This window comes from Salarias fasciatus, unplaced genomic scaffold (assembly GCF_902148845.1).
Source record: "Salarias fasciatus unplaced genomic scaffold, fSalaFa1.1, whole genome shotgun sequence".
NCBI classification, from domain to species: Eukaryota; Metazoa; Chordata; class Actinopteri; order Blenniiformes; family Blenniidae; genus Salarias; species Salarias fasciatus.
Window position 1 is genome coordinate 398,291 of NW_021941387.1, and position 16,418 is coordinate 414,708.

General features: G+C 54.3%; 1 protein-coding gene across 8 annotated transcripts in view; it reads left to right on the plus strand.

Annotated features, from left to right (window-relative positions):
* Nucleotides 1-16,268, plus strand: part of cep295 (centrosomal protein 295) — a 35,417-nt gene extending 19,149 nt beyond the window's left edge. For 4 of the 8 annotated variants that reach the window (XM_030087464.1, XM_030087468.1, XM_030087470.1 and 1 more), the window contains 11 exons: nt 5,717-5,814; nt 6,323-6,440; nt 6,512-6,715; nt 7,531-7,634; nt 11,320-11,617; nt 11,966-12,211; nt 14,529-14,770; nt 14,856-15,050; nt 15,665-15,786; nt 15,873-15,972; nt 16,046-16,268. In XM_030087464.1, coding sequence (XP_029943324.1) covers nt 5,717-5,814; nt 6,323-6,440; nt 6,512-6,715; nt 7,531-7,634; nt 11,320-11,617; nt 11,966-12,211; nt 14,529-14,770; nt 14,856-15,050; nt 15,665-15,786; nt 15,873-15,972; nt 16,046-16,084 — 1,766 coding nt within the window. In that variant the 3' untranslated portion in view covers nt 16,085-16,268. Of the gene's footprint in view, nt 1-5,716; nt 5,815-6,322; nt 6,441-6,511; nt 6,716-7,530; nt 7,635-11,319; nt 11,618-11,965; nt 12,212-14,528; nt 14,771-14,855; nt 15,055-15,664; nt 15,787-15,872; nt 15,973-16,045 lie in introns of those variants that run through there. The other 4 variants (XM_030087466.1, XM_030087465.1, XR_003931136.1 and 1 more) reach the window with 4 other exon arrangements.
* The last annotated feature ends 150 nt before the right edge of the window (nt 16,269-16,418 follow it).

Below are 16,418 nucleotides of genomic sequence, written 5' to 3' on the forward strand. Positions count from 1 at the left end.
CTGCTGCTACTAGCAGCAGCAGCAGGAAATGCTAAAGGAAGTCAGTCACCAGGTAACAAGGACACCAGTTAATTTGAAACACCGTATTCACTGCTTTATAAAGGTTTTAGTAATGGAACACACACGCGCACGCATGCGCACACACACAGCAAAAAATGCTTAGTTAAAGGACATGTAGCAGCATTTTGAAGCTCTTTTCTGGGGACAACGTGCACGGTCAGCCACAATGTAATGTGTATCAGAAAAACATCTGTTAAGTCTTTAACCCCCCCCCCCCCCCCCCCCCCCCCCCCCCCCCCCCCCCCCCCGGTCAACAAGTGTTCTGGCAAGTGGTACTCAAAAAATTTCACCAAGGTTGGCAGGTCTGTCTTAGGGTTGCAAAGGGGCGGGACTTTTCCGGTAAATTTCCAGAAACTTTCCATGGGAAGTGAAGCTGGGGGTTTTTGGAAATATTCCAAATTAGAAACTTTCCATGGGAATTATGGGAATTAACTGGAAATTGGGGATAATTTAAACAAACTATCATATCTAAACATAAGTGTAAATTTTTTTTTTGTCATAAGCAGACATCCATGCGAAATAATACAAGAACATGACATTTCAACAGATTTATTTCAGTAGAACTTTAGTTTTTATTCTTGGATGAACATTTATTTTAAAGGGGGGTATCAGGTGTTTTTAGGCCTTCAGTATCAGTCTCCAGCCTCCAGCAGCAGCTCTGCCCAGAGCCGGAGGCTGAAAGCTGCTGCGTGAGTCAAAAACAACTGAAATCCATGTTCCTCTGCATCAGGCTGCCTCAGACGCTGGAAATGAGTCCCTGTCTCTTTAAGAAGCTCCTCAGCTTAGAGACACGCCCCCTCAGAGTGGAGAGGGGCGGGGCAGCCAGCTGTGCAGGAGGAGCTGTGCAGACTGCATCAGAGCTGGGGCGGAGCTGTGCATTATGGGTGGAGCTGTGCAGCACCGAGCGTTTCAGCCTCAACATGGCTGCCAGGGGAGGTTCAGCTCACATGTGCTGAATGGTTCAGGAAACGACTCCATAGCTTTATACAAAGCTCAAAAAAGTGGACTTTGCATAAAACCCTCCTTTAATGAACAACCAAAACATGAATGTTGAGTAAATACTCCCCCCCCCCCCCATCTGCAGAAGAAACTGCATCAAATTTGAGCTAGCTACCGCCATAACTAGCCAGCCTCTTAAATGTCAATGCAAAGGAAAATAGCTTTCATTTAGCACCAACTTACCAGCCAGTTAACTTCTGCAACTGTAGTAATACATTTTTATTTAAAGTCCGCTGCTCAAATGTGTGGCTTCAACGTTCTTGTGCTTTGAGCTCAAGGTGTGGCCTCCAGGCTTTAAGAAATCAGCTGTGCATGTGATGGAGGGATGCACAGTGCATGTAGGGGGCGTGGCCTCAGTGGCCTGCAGTCAGCAATTCAATTCAGCTTTATTTATGAAGTGCCAGTTACAACATGGTGGTTTCTAGACACTTTACAGAGAAACCCAGCAGATCCACATGAGCAGCATGAGCCACTGTGGAAAGGAAAAACTCCCTTTAACAGGAAGAACCCTGCAGAACCAGGCTCAGAGGAGGAGAACCCTGCAGAACCAGGCTCAGAGGAGAACCCTGCAGAACCAGGCTCAGAGGAGAACCCTGCAGAACCAGGCTCAGAGGAGGAGAACCCTGCAGAACCAGGCTCAGAGGTGGTCTTTCTGCTGTCCCGGTTGGGGTGAGGGGACAGAAAGAGAAGGAGATAGGACAGACAGGTTCTTGTATCTACATACAGTTCATATAGAAACACAGGGTACAGAGGCTACAAGAGGAACAATCATCAGTGACATGTAGCAAAACAATGAAATTACAGTAGTACAATGAAATTACATTGAAATGAGAGAAGGAGCAGAGCTGGGAGCCGGTTCCACATGGTAGAACCCGGGGTTCAGTAAACCTTCCACCCACTGGGTCCGGGTTCCTCCATTAATCAGTGGAGCAGCTGTTTTCATTGAAGCCCAATTAGAACTGAACCCATTGGATCCAGGCTGTCTCAATGGATCAGCTGACTGATGGTCTGTCTGAGATCCCTTAATCACAGGTCTAGTCCACCTCAGAGACAGCCTGTTCGTCCAGGGTTCTGGTGTTCTGACTTTTTGGTCTCCCACAGTGGAAAGAGAGAGAGAGAGAGAGAGAGAGATCATTTTATTTCCATTGAAGTGGACACAGGTTCACAGATTTATACAATAAATCCACGACTCATTTTCCCAACATCACCTTACAGAACAGTTACATAATAGGGAGGGAGGGGGGGAGAGAGAGAGAGAGAGAGAGAGAGAGAGAGAGAGAGAGAGAGAGAGAGAGAGAGAGAGAGAGAACGTGACCCCTAGCTGTAAGCTTTATTGAACAGAAAGGTCTTCATCCTGGTCTTAAAGCAGAGACTGAGTCAGCCTCCCTTCCAGACTCTGGAGCTGGTTCCACAGAACAGGAGCCTGATAGCTAAAGGCTCCACCTCCTGTTCTACTGTTAGAGAACCAGGAACCTCCAGCAGACCAGCGCTCTGAGAAGGAAGCGTTCTCCTGGGACAGTCTGGGACTAACAGCTGTTTAAGATCTGATGGTTCCTGGTTGTTCAGGGCTTTATAGGTTCAGAGGAGGATTTTGAATTCTATTCTAGATTTAACAGGAAGCAGTGAAGGGAAGCTGATATTGGGCTGATATGATCTCTCCTACTGGTTCTTGTGAGAACTCTTGCTGCAGCATTTTGAACCATTTGGAGACTTTTTAGGCAGTTATTGGTTCCTGATAACAGGAGTTCCAGTAGTCTACTCTGGAGGAACAGATGATGGATTCATTTCTCAGCCTGGCTTTGAGTCAGCATGTTCCTGATTTTAGAAATATTACCAGGTGAAAGAAGGAGGTCCTGCAGACCTGTTTAATGTGGGAGTTAAAGGTCAAAGGTCACTCCCAGGTTCCTCACAGTGTTACTGGGAGTTAAAGCAACACCATCTGGGGTCAGTATTTGATTAGATCATTTTTCTCTCAGGTGTTTTGGGCCAAATAAAATAAATTCTGTTTTATCTGAATTTAGGAGGAGAAAATTATGACTCATCCAGGTGTTTATGTCATTAAGACAAGCTTCTGGTTTGACCAGCTGATCGGTGTCGTCTGGCTTCAGGGATAGGTAGATCTGTGGATCGTCTGCATAACAGTGGAAGTTAATGGAGTGTTTCCTGATGATGTTCCTACAGGAAGCACGTATAATGTGAAGAGTATAGGTCCTAAAACAGAACCCTGTGGGACTCCATATTTAACTCTGATCCGGGCTGAAGAGTCGTCATTAACATGAACAAAGTGGAACCTGTCTGTTAAATATGACTGAAACCAGTTTAATGCTGAACCTTTAATCCCAACAGTATATTCTAGTCCAGGGGTCGGCAATTAGATTTGGCGGCGGGCCACTTTTTTGGGGGGCACTTCAATCGCGGGCGTCCATCCGCGGACTGGAGAGCGGGGGTGCAGGGGGGCACTGGACGTATTTCACGCGACTGCATTTGCGCAACAAGTAACACCGTGCCGCGCTACAAGCAAAACTTGTCGCTGGTGTGTGAATTCATTCGCGGGACGCGTCACGCTGGTACAAATATGCAACACAGAACATCCTGCAGAAACATCACAGCTCCTCCTCACCGTCTCCTGCACAGCAGCAGTGGTCAGGATTCTTCTGTTTGTCCCACAGTCCTGTGTGCACCCGGCTGTCTGTGTGTGTGACGTGTATGTGTGTGTGTGTGTGTGTGTGTGTGCGCGCGCGCGCGCATACTGATCGATGGTGCGGGTTTTGTTCTTTTTTTGTTTTTCTTACTGTTTTTACTGTTCAGCACTTTTATGAAAACGAGTGGTACTTTTACAAATAGAGATTGAGATGCTCCGCCTGCCACCGTCGCTGCTCTGTATCTGGCCTGAGGACTCAGCTCCGGCTGCAGCGAGGCGGCGGCGTCGCTTCAGGCTGCTGCTGCCCTCCGGAGGCGGTCTGAGCTCGGTGAGTTCCACCGTCTTCTGCAGGAGCTGCCCGGACGGCCGGTTCCAGCGCTGCTTCAGGCTGACGCTGTGTTTCCACCAGAAGCGGTGAACAAGTGAGATCGCGCACGCCGCTCGCCTTGGCATCACGCCAACTGTTCTGCGTGGTCGGAGCCCTGCTGCCCTCCGTCAGCACGTCCGTGAAGAGCTCCACGCTGACAGGCTGTCCTGGCGCCAATTCGCTTGAAAGGTTCAATTATTTCAACTCGAGCGACGAGCGATGGAGCGGTGGGTGGCCGGCGGCAGCGAGTGGCAGTGCAAGTCGACGGGCGCGTGGATTTTTCCCTTGAAACGCTGGCCGCTGGCCGCTCACCGCGTCATCGCTCACCGTCCACCGCTCAAGGTTGAGCGACAATCACGTCATTACAGTGACTTTGTGAAACACACACTCAAACTGACTGGAGAATAACCACCCGGTGAGCTCGGTGCAGCGCTCACTTGCGCTCTCTGTTCACCAGACGAGGCGCCACTCCTCTTTATTTTTCAGTGACAAACCGGCAACCACAACTAAACAACACATCCCTCGAAGATTGTCTATTGCAACACAATGACAGATATCGCACTCTCACAGGGGTGCGTGCGTCCGCTCGAGGGCCCGGGGTAATGCGTGCGTTAATGCGTTTGTGCGTGCGCGTGTTGGGATCCTCTCGCGGGCCAGATTGGACGGTTCGGCGGGCCACATTTGGCCCGCGGGCCGCTAATTGCCGACCCCTGTTCTAGTCTCTGTAGTAGAATATCATGATCAACAGTGTGGAATGCAGCACTGAGATCTAACAGGACCAGAACAGAGACCAGAACAGAGACCAGAACAGAGACCAGAACAGGGACCAGAACAGGGACCAGAACAGAGACCAGAACAGGGACCAGAACAGAGACCAGAACAGGGACCAGAACAGAGACCAGAACAGAGACCAGAACAGAGACCAGAACAGAGACCAGAACAGAGACCAGAACAGAGACCAGAACAGAGACCAGAACAGAGACCAGTCCTCTATCTGAGGCTGTGAGGAGATCAGTAGTGACTGTTACCAGAGCTGTCTCTGTGCTGTGATGAGCTCTGAAACCTGACTGAAAAGACTCTAACAGGTCATTGTTATATAAATGGTCACAGAGCTGACTCCAACAGCTTTCTCTAGGATTTTAGAAATAAAGGGAAGGTTGGATACTGGTCTGTAACTGGTTTGTGTGCTGTGTGCATGTAGGGGGCGTGGCCTCGTAGCCCTGCAGTAAGCTGTGTGCATGTGATGGAGGAGTGTACTTGCATTAAATCTGGTTGTTTGCCAAAACTATACTGCAATATATTCCACCCAGCTTTGTATAAGTTCCCTGTTAAGGGCCAACCTGCAGTTTTGTAAATGTCTTATTTATTCCTGTTTATTCCCATAAATTCCCATGGAAAGTTTCCATCTTTGAAAACTCCTGGATTTTTGCAGCCCTCGTCCCTCTGAGTCTGGCTGCTGGCTGTGAGCTGGTCAGTGGGGAGTAGGACTTTGAAGCAGGAAATGATGCTTTCCAGTGGGTTTGTTGGTGTCCTCTCAGCTGACTGGAGGTCGGTGGCGTTCAGCCACGCCTCCTCCACCTTCTGCTGGCGGAGCTTCATTCATCAGGGCTTCACTGGAGCTCTGACACTTGAAATGCTTGCTTTTCCAGACTGGATCCGGAGAATCACGTCTCCTCCGTCCTCTGGCTCTGGGACAGACGTCCCGGTGTGCGGAGCTGCCGTGGCCGGCTGTCGATCCTTCACAGAGGTACGGACTCCCCCTCTGGACCCCCGAAACTAGACCAGGGAAAACCCTCTGAGGTCCACCTTCGTGGATCAATGATGAAAATTAGCCAAATCTGACGCTCAGGCGGTCTGCCTCAGCTCTGAAGACACACGAGAAGCTGTCTGTCTGTCTGTCTGTCTGTCTGTCTGTCTGTCTGTCTGTCTGTCTGTCTGTCTGTCTGTCTGTCTGTCTGTCTGTCTCTCTCTCTGTCTCTCTCTCTGTCTCTCTCTCTGTCTCTCTCTCTGTCTCTCTCTCTGTCTCTCTCTCTGTCTCTCTCTCTGTCTCTCTCTGTCTCTCTCTCTCTCCATTTTCTGAGCAATGATGTCAAATAACTGAACCTGAATTGTATTTTAAAAAATACATTTAATGAAGGTTTCTACACTTGAGCTGAGCTCAGAAAGTCTCTCTCTCTCTCTCCGCCCCCTCGCCTCGCCCCCCCCCCCCCCCCCCCCTCCGTTAGTCTCTGTCTCTCACTGTTTTCTCCTCTCAGTCTCCCCTCAGACCGGTGAACTGTGGACTGTTGGACGTCCTCTCCTCCACTCTGTCCACCGGCAGCTTGGTCCCCTCGTCCCCCCCGTCCTCCTGTCCTGACGGGCTCCTCCCTGCTGGTGACCATCTCCACCCTTTCATCACCGTTTCATGTTCTTCCTTCTCCTCACGGCCTCTTCTCTCCTCACAGAGAGGCGTCTCCACCCCAGTCCCCCCGTCTCCCCTCCCCCCGGGCGGAGTGTGTGTGTGGAGGAAGGCTGGGTGGCAGGTGGTGCTGCTGCCGCTGTGGACCTGCTGTTCAGCGACAGCAGCGTCCAGCGGATCATCGAGCGATACACCAGGGAGCTGGACCGGTCCCTGGGGGGCGCAGGGGGAACCGCAGGGGGAACCGCAGGTAACAGTTGAGTAAGGGAACTGGAACCCGGCCGGACGCCGGTCCTCATATCATGACCGTCTGCCTGATGGGAAAACGCCGGATGTCAGTCAATCAGTCAGTCCAGCTCTATTTCTAGATGACTTTTCATCTTCATGACAACCACACCAAGTGCTGAACAGTGACGTCTGTGTAACAGCAAGCTCACACACAAACTCAAACTCCCAGGTGTACACACACACACACACACACACACACACACATTCCCAGTTCGTCTCATGCAAAGCCATGGCACTGAGCATCATGGGAAACACCACCAGAGGTCATAGGTCAGGACTACTGGGGTTGCGACACCCGACCCCCAACCCCGCCAGACTGCGGAACCCCCACACCAAGGAGGGGAAACCCCCCACCCATCTGTCTCCATGGTTACTGTGATGATACTCAGCTGTTCATCAGTCTCCATGGTTACTCTGATGATGCTCAGCTGTTCATCAGTCTCCATGGTTACTCTGATGATAATGCTCAGCTGTTCATCAGTCTCCATGGTTACTCTGATGATAATGCTCAGCTGTTCATCAGTTTCCATGGTTACTCTGATGATAATGCTCAGCTGTTCATCAGTTTCCATGGTTACTCTGATGATGCTCAGCTGTAATAGTTCAGTTTGCATTAGTTAAGTGGTGATGGTGTCATCAGTAAAGGGTTGCTGGTTTGAATCCCGACTTGACGCTGGTCTGGTGCAGTTTGGATGGATGGGAGAGAGTCAGGTGTGTGTGAGGATTCCTGAGGAGAGCTAACCACTACCCCACCGTGTCACCTCTGTCTGCCTGCAGACGGTGAAGTGGACCGCCTGCTCGGAGCCCCGGACAGCCGAGAGGAGGGCGGTGGCGGCGCGGTGCGGCAGTGGGACGGATCGGCAGCTCCGAGGAGACGAGCGGTCAGGGGTCATTTTTTAAACTACAGCCAGAAAACAGGACAGGTCACATAGGGTCCCTTAGAAACTCCAGGGGTCACAGGGGGCAGTAACACAGAAGGCACAGGGGGCACAGGCGGCAGGGGTCACAGAGGGCACAGGGGGCAGTAACACAGGGGACACAGGCGGCAGGGGTCACAGAGGGCACGGGGCAGTAACACAGGGGGCACAGGCGGCAGGGGTCACAGAGGGCACAGGGCAGTAACACAGGGGGCACAGGCGGCAGGGGTCACAGAGGGCACAGGGCAGTAACACAGGGGGCACAGGCGGCAGGGGTCACAGAGGGCACAGGGCAGTAACACAGGGGACACAGGCGGCAGGGGTCACAGAGGGCACAGGGGGCACAGGGGTCATCATAGTTAGGTGGATCAGTCAAATGATAGTTCACTTTTTCAGGAGAGCGCCAGATTTTAAAAGCACGTAGTGAATAACCATACAATGAATTTAAGAGGATGACCCTTAAAACCTAAGCCCCCTGGTGGCCGCCATCTTGAATTGAAACATGGCCGCCTTGCTAGACTTATTTTATGTAATATCTGCCTTAAAGCTAGGGTTGGCGATCTTGGAAAACTAGCATGTAGCACGAATGTAGCATCTCCCAAGGCTCCGCCCAGCTCCCACCCCATTGGAGGAGCTCCTTGGGAGCGGAGACGCAGAGACGTTCCGCGCGCGCGGTGCGCGCAGCACTTCCGCGTCCAGTGCGTTCCTGGCGTAACCTGTCCTCAGCGCTTCGTTTTTCTTTATTTGCACTATGCCAAGTATGGCGCACTCACCGGTAAGTAAAGCCCCAAACATTCTTCTCCGCCATTCTGCAACGACGCTCCGTCCTTCTACGCGCACTGAACCAGGGTCAGTGCACGCCATTGACATGGACGCGCAGGGGGCAGGTCGAACGGCGAAGGGATTTGATTGGTTTAAAAAAAGGTGTCCCGTCAAGACGATTGGTTGCTGTTTTTCCCGTTTTACTCCTGCTGTAGATAGCGGATATTTTCCAAACTACTTTAAGAACACGCTATGAATTGTTTCCCATCGGGTCATAAAGATCATTTTAACCAGTATTTAAAAAAATTTATCTCATTCAAATCGCCATCCCTAGCTTTAAAGCTCGTGTCCGGAGTTTTGAAAGAGAGAGGGTTTTTTTTAATCCAACGTCTGGAGGCCCCTCCCTCTGCTTTCATGAGCGACCAAGCCACGCCCCTTTGATTGTGCACGCTCATTACCCGTGGTGTCAAAATGAGAGCCTCCAGTCCTGCAGCATCCTCCATGTTGAGCTGTTTCCGGTGGATGTTCAGCAGACAGTGGATATATCTGCTGCAGAGCTAACTCTCCTCTGCTGGGCGAGCGCCGTGCTCTCTGGCTGCTCCTGACCTTGATTGACAGCACGACAAGGTGGAAGCTCGAAATCTATTGGCTGACGCTGACCGGCGCTTTTTCGGATAACATGGGGTAGGGCTGGACGATTATGGCAAAAATAATAATCACGATTATGTTGATAGATATTGAAATCACGATTAATAACCACGATTATTCATAATTCCAAAACTTGAGTATTTATTAAACTACAACTTGAAAGAACAATCAAAAACAAACATAAAAAATTAATGTCTTAAATAATATCAATAAAACAAATAAAAATAAATACCCAATCTGCATGCATTTCTATAAAACTTGCAAAAATAGCAATATGCAAAATACACTAATAACTCAGTCAAAAACACAGCCTGAAAATATTCTTTGAACTCTCTCAAAAACTATTTTAAATAACAAAAGAGGGGTTGGCTGCGTAGTTAAACACTCCCTGTAGTTAACTTCCTACAGGTTTTTGGCGAGGAAGACGAGTCTGTTCACCTGGTCTGGCTTCAGCAACTAACGAAGGCAGGTGACAACATTTCCACCTGCGCTGAAAACCCGCCTGATGCAGCACTTGTGGCAGGATGCTGGATGTCCGACGACTTGAAGCCAAAATGCTTCCAGATGACTGAAGCAGTCCTGCCTTTCTTGTCCACTAAAGGCTCCTTTTCTGCCGTGTTTGTAAACCTTCCTTCACGTGTTGCTGATGGAGCCCTGGCTGCAGCTGCTGCACAAGGTGCATTCATGGTACTTTGGCAGCGTAGGAAATTACATACACGCCGCGCCGTGCGGCTAATTAATCGTTTTTCTCCGATTATAACGTTTTTATGATCGTGAGTAACCAAAATCGAAATCAAGATTAAAATTCAATGAATCGTCCAGCCTTAACATGGGGGTCTATGAGACGAAGGCGGGGCTCATAAATACATGTTTATATTGCTTTATGCTAACATTATATTGTAGTATGGAACCAGACTGACACGTTGAAGCTCTGTTGAAAAATGATTCATACATTGGAAACGAACGGAAACTCCGGACAGCAGCTTTAATGCAGCAGATACAAAGCTGCTTTCAAGATCTGCCCCCATGATTCAATGATGCTGTTTATAACGGTGTTTGAGTCCGCCATCTTGGATTTCAAGATGGCCTCCACCCAGCTGATCAGCTGCAGATTAAAAAGTGTTGTTGAAGTGTTTACAGTGTGCATTAATGGCTAGGTGCCAGAATAGCTCTGGATTCAGGCTGCCTGAAGGCGCTGACCGTTAGGCGCTGGAAAATGATCCCAATAGTTTCTGGACTTTATTCCGCTAACGATAAATGTTGCGATAAAAAAATGACTAATGAAACTCCACCATCTGGACTGTTACTCTGTCACCACCTCCGTCTGCGAAACCCCAACAACTCTGCTGTCAAGTAAAGCCCAGCGCTGCTCTGCTCCCAGTGAAGGTTCAGTGTCAGAGTCCAGCAGAGCTGCAGAGCTGACGGCTCCAATCAAACCAGTCTGAGATGTGAGGACAGACGGAACCTGTCCTGAAGCTCTGTGGCCCGCACAGGAGGACACCCTCACCCGCACCCTCACCCGCACCCTCACCCTCACCCTCACCCTCACCCTCACCCGCACCCTCACCCGCACCCTCACCCTCACCCTCACCCGCACCCTCACCCGCACCCTCACCCGCACCCGCACCCTCACCCGCACCCGCATCCTCACCCGCACCCTCACCTCTCCGCTCTCTGCTCATCCTGTCACAAACTGCAAACTCCTGAACTGATCGTGGACAGAGACGTTCTCATCCTTTCATGTATTTCTTCCACATCTCCTCAGTGCTCCTGAGGCCCCTGAGGCCCCTGAGGCCCCTGAGGCCCCTGAGGCCCCTGAGGCTCCTGAGGCCCCTGAGGCCCCTGAGGCCCCTGAGGCCCCTGAGGCTCCTGAGGCTCCTGCTGGGTCCTGCAGGAGCCTCGGGTTTACGTTTTGTGTTCAGGCGTTTGCAGGGCAGCTAAGGGGCCTCAGAGAGCGGGGAGCTAGCAAAGCTCAGCTAATGTTGACGCTGCTGATTAAGAGTCTCTCTAAACACATCAGGACGAACCTGCTGGTCCTGGTCCTGGTCCTGGTCCTGGTCCTGGTCCTGCAGTGTGTAGACAGTCTGGACCTGCTGGTCCTGGTCCTGGTCCTGGTCCTGGTCCTGGTCCTGGTCCTGGTCCTGCAGTGTGAACAGGAAGTCAGCCTGGATCCTCATGTTTACCCACAATTCAGCTGGGGGCTTAAAGCTCGCTGACCCTGGTTGTCCTGGCTCTGCAGGACAGGGACGGCGCTGGCCGCCCCTCCCTGGACCGTGTCCCTGGAGACGACCTGGACCCGGACCCGGACCCGGACCGGGACTCTTTCCACACTCTGATTGGCCAGCTGGCGGACGAGTCGTCCTTCCTGGCCGCCGATGGGGGGGCGTGGTCCTGGGAGCCGGTCGGCCCCCCCTCGGCTCACTGCCCCGTCCGGGGGCGGGGCTCCGGCGAGGGGCGGGGCTCGTGGCCGGAGAGCCGGATGAGGCCGCTGACCGGAGAAGCGGATCGGTCTGCGGGGCGGCTCAGCGGAGCTTCAGGTGAGTGACTGGAGGGTTGCCGGTTTGAGTCCCGGGAGGGGCCCGTCTGACCTGCTCTGCAGCCACATGTTGAAGCTCCTGATACAGCGAGGTGGCAGGACGCCCGCTAGACCCGTCGGGTCCAGAGCCAGGACCGGCTGGTTCTGCTGGTTCTGCAGGCTCTGTGTTGATGCTGCGTCTGGTCCCGGTCAGACGGACCCTGCAGGGCTCCGCGGTGTTCTGGACGGCGGTGCAGTGGTTTGCTCTCACCTCAGACGCTCCTGGTTCCTCTGGGTTTGTGTGCCTGCATGTTCTCCCTGAGGATGGACATGTTGTGTCTTCAGTGACCTGAAGTCTTCCTGTCTGTAGGTGAGCAGAGCCTGGTCCCTCTGTCCTCCCCCGAGACTCCCGAGACCCCCACGCACAGCTGCTCTGACGGCGGAGACCCACCAGACCCAGCAGACCCAGCCAGCATCCCAGACCCACAGCCAGACCACCCAGACCACCCAGACCACCCAGACCACCCAGACCACCCAGACCAGCCAGACCACCCAGACCACCCAGACCACCCAGACCATCCAGACCATCCAGTCCTGCCGGCGGACGGGAGCAGCGGTGAGTCCTAAGAGTTCCAGTTCTGTCAGTGAGCATCATGAGGAGGTTGTCAGGTCTTCAGGCCCAGGGTTCTGCTGGGTCCACCTGGTTCTTCTCACCGTCACCTGCTTCCTGTTTGGTCCAGTAAGACCACAGCTGGTCCTTCAGAGACCCCAGACTTCATCCCGGTGGTCCGACTGCAGAGTGATCCGTCAAACGTCCTGAAGCATGTCTGACCAGCAGGCGGTCCAGGCAGACCCCCGCTGTCCGACCAGCAGGCGGTCCAGGCAGACCCCCGCTGTCTGACCAGCAGGCGGTCCAGGCAGACCCCCCGCTGTCCGACCAGCAGGCGGTCCAGGCAGACCCCCGCTGTCCGACCAGCAGGCGGTCCAGGCAGACCCCCCGCTGTCCGACCAGCAGGCGGTCCAGGCAGACCCCCGCTGTCCGACCAGCAGGCGGTCCAGGCAGACCCCCCGCTGTCCGACCAGCAGGCGGTCCAGGCAGACCCCCCGCTGTCCGACCAGCAGGCGGTCCAGGCAGACCCCCCGCTGTCCGACCAGCAGGCGGTCCAGACAGACCCCCGTTTCCCCCGTGAGGAGGATCAGTCGGCAGCAGAGGAGCCAGTCGCATCGGTCGGCTGTTAGCATCTCAGCTTCACCACTCGCAGTGGGCTGGACTGTCCCTTGGAGACAGGGGAGGGGCTACGTCAGCAGGGGGAGGGGCTACGTCACCAGGGGGAGGGGCTGCGTCAGCAGGGGGAGGGGCTACGTCAGCAGGGGGAGGGGCTGCGTCACCAGGGGGAGGGGCTACGTCAGCAGGGGGAGGGGCTACGTCACCAGGGGGAGGGGCTGCGTCACCAGGGGGAGGGGCTACATCAGCAGGGGGAGGAGCTACGTCACCAGGGGGAGGGGCTGCGTCACCAGGGGAGGGGCTACATCACCAGGGGGAGGGGCTGCGTCACCAGGGGAGGGGCTACGTCACCAGGGGGAGGGGCTGCGTCACCAGGGGGAGGGGCTGCGTCACCAGGGGGAGGGGCTACGTCACCAGGGGGAGGGGCTGCGTCACCAGGGGAGGGGCTACGTCACCAGGGAGGAGCTGGGAGTCGAGCCGCTGCTCCTCCACATGGGGAGGAGCAGTGAGGAGCTCAGCTCCTCTTTAGGATGGATCCTCCTGGACGGATCCCTGGGGACGAGTTCTGGACATGTCCCCACCGGGAGGAGGACCTGGACGCTCTGGAGGGACTATCAGTACGTTTACATGCAGCCAATAACTCTTTTCAAACCCTTTTCAAACTCGAATGTTGGCAATAAGCCATGTTAACACCCGCCAAAACCTGGAAAAGCTCATGTTCCAGATTTGTAAAACCCGATAAAGACCACTGGGTTACTCCTTTTCAAACTCCACAGTGCCGCCGTGTAAATGGATAACAAGTTAAGGGACATTGTTTCTGGCTCTGCGCATGCTCCCATCCGCAAGGAATCATGGTCTTTTGAGTCCAGCAACGAGTAGGCGCGAAACTCACCACACTTTAGTCCGTGTGAGGCTTCCGTGACGCACGATACGAACTGTTATTCTGAGCGCGCACGTCGCACATGCTTCCTTCTGAAAGTTGGCGACTTGTACGGCATGCAGAAAAATCCTGTACAACAGAAGAACCGTTCTGTCTGCGTTCCGTCTCCAGAACGGAGTCACGCAGCGTCTGCCTCTGCAGGCCAGTGGAGGAGGTTGCCAGATCTGTCGATCGAACCCGTAAAAACATCTGAAACTCGTAGAAAGCAGCCCAAGCCCCCATCTTGGTTGAAAATGCACGTTAAAGCCGTATTTGTATGATAAAAAAAACACGTCATAAACACATAATCATTTAATCAACCCGTCCAACGTGTTCAATAAAGAAGCTCGCTTTGGTGGAAACCCCGCCCAATCTGGCAACACAGAGCCGCTCCGGTCAGAGCGGTTTTGTTCTGAGAACAGCGACGTGCGCCGTGGTTTGGAAAGGGAGATCCCGACTGAATGCGCTGACTTGTAAACGGGGTTTTCCTGCTGTCTCAGAACCCAGATGTGGACCTGAACCCGAAGTTCAGCTGCATGTAGACGTAGTCAGAGTCTCTGGGCTGGACTGGGACACCTCAGGATCCTCCAGGAAGAGTCTGGGGGCATGGGGGTCTGGAGACAGCCTCAGCGTCCCTGATCAGAGGACAGATGGATAGACTTTCTGGTAGTGAGCTTATAATTATATTAGTATGTAAGTATATAAGTATGTCGGTTGAAATCCTGCTGTGGACCCTTGAGCAAGGCTTTTCGTCCTCGGCCCGTCGCTGACAGTCGGATGTGTTTCCAGATTCCTTCCAGCTGCTCCAGGCCCAGGTTACTCACGACGACTCCGCCCAGCCCTCCGTGACCTTTGACCCCGCCCACTCGCCCGAAGGCTCGGCGCCGTCCCCAGATCGCCTTCGCTCAGAGGAGGCCCCGCCCTCCTCGCAGGGGTCCTGCTGTGAGCTCCCGGTCTCCCCGAACCCCCTCCAGCTGGACCGGTCCGCCGGACCGGCCGGCCCCGCCTCCTCCGGCGCTCGCCACACGGCGGTACGAAGGCTCCGCCAATCACGGCCGGCGGCGGGAAGGAGGGTCTCCGGTCAGACTGACGTCTGCGAACCTGTGATGTTCTCAGGACCGAGGGATCCTGGAGGAGGAGATCAGTCTGGTGAGCCTGACGGACTCCGCCCTGGAGGAGGAGGAGGAAGAGCAGCAGCAGGAGGAGGAAGAAGAGCAGCAGGAGGAAGAGCAGCAGGAGGAGGAGGAGGAAGAGCAAGAGGAAGAGCAGCAGGAGCAGCAGCAGCAGCAGGGAGCAGAAGACTGGACCGAGGTCGGTGAGGCTCCTCTCTGACAGTTCCGTCGGTTTCGGTCGGTTCTGGTCGGTTCTTGTCGGTTCTTGTCGGTTCTGGTCGGTTCTGGTCGGTTCTGGTCGGTTCTTGTCGGTTCTGGTCGGTTCTGGTCGGTTCTGGTCGGTTCTTGTCGGTTCTGGTCGGTTCTGGTCGGTTCTGGTCGGTTCTTGTCGGTTCTGGTCGGTTCTTGTCGGTTCTGGTTGGTTCCGGTCGGTTCCGGTCGGTTCCGGTCGGTTCTGGTCGGTTCTGGTCGGTTCTTGTCGGTTCTGGTTGGTTCCGGTCGGTTCTGGTCGGTTCCGGTCGGTTCCGGTCGGTTCTGGTCGGTTCCGGTCGGTTCTGGTCGGTTCTGGTCGGTTCCGTCGGTTCTGGTCGGTTCTTGTCGGCTCTGGTCGGTTCCGGTCGGTTCCGGTCGGTTCTTGTCGGTTCTTGTCGGTTCTGGTCGGTTCTGGTCGGTTCTGGTCGGTTCCGGTCGGTTCCGGTCGGTTCTTGTCGGTTCTTGTCGGTTCTGGTCGGTTCCGGTCGGTTCCGGTCGGTTCCGGTCGGTTCTGGTCGGTTCCGGTCGGTCCCGTCGGTTCTGAACTGTCTTGTCTTCCAGAGTTCCAGCTGTGATCCGTCGCCTGCAGGGAACGCAGAGTCTGAGGGACAGAAGACGGTGAAGACGAGGACAGCCGAGCGGACGAGACGGGATCTGAGTGAGATGCGTCGGAGAACCCAGAGGTCCGGGTCCGGGTCCGGGTCCGGGGCTGGAGGGGTCCGGGCGGCTGGGTTCTGGCTGGTCCATGACCGGGTGTCCTTGTGTCCAGGCTGTACGAGCAGCTGGAGGAGGTGAAGCTCCAGAGAACCGTCAGGAACCGGCAGGAGGACTCCGCCCGGAACCGGCTGAAGGCCCGAGAGTTCCACAAGGTCAGAGGTCAGGTCTTCATCCAGACGGGTCCTGAGTGCTGGTTCCTGAGCCGCCGCTGTCTTTTCTCCACAGAGAACCTTACAGAGGCTCCGAGCCAAGCAGACCCAGTGAGCCAAGCTGACCCCCCGCTGACCCCCCGGACCCCACTGACCCCCCGCTGAGCCCCTGGACCCCCCCCCGGACCCCACTGCCCCCCCGCTGAGCCCCTGGACCCCCCCCCCGGACCCCACTGAGCCCCCGCTGACCCCGGTTCCGCTGTGATCCAGGTTCAGATCTTAATAAAGGTTTTCAGAAACCCCAGGGAGAACATGTGGCTTCTTGCTGTGAGCCGACTGAACGTCCGGAAGCGAGTCTCTGCAGTGGAGCTGTAATCAGATTACATTTAACAGGTTGGACCGCCTGCTCTCGGACCAGAGGTGGTCCTCTGCGACCAGCAGCGTCCAGC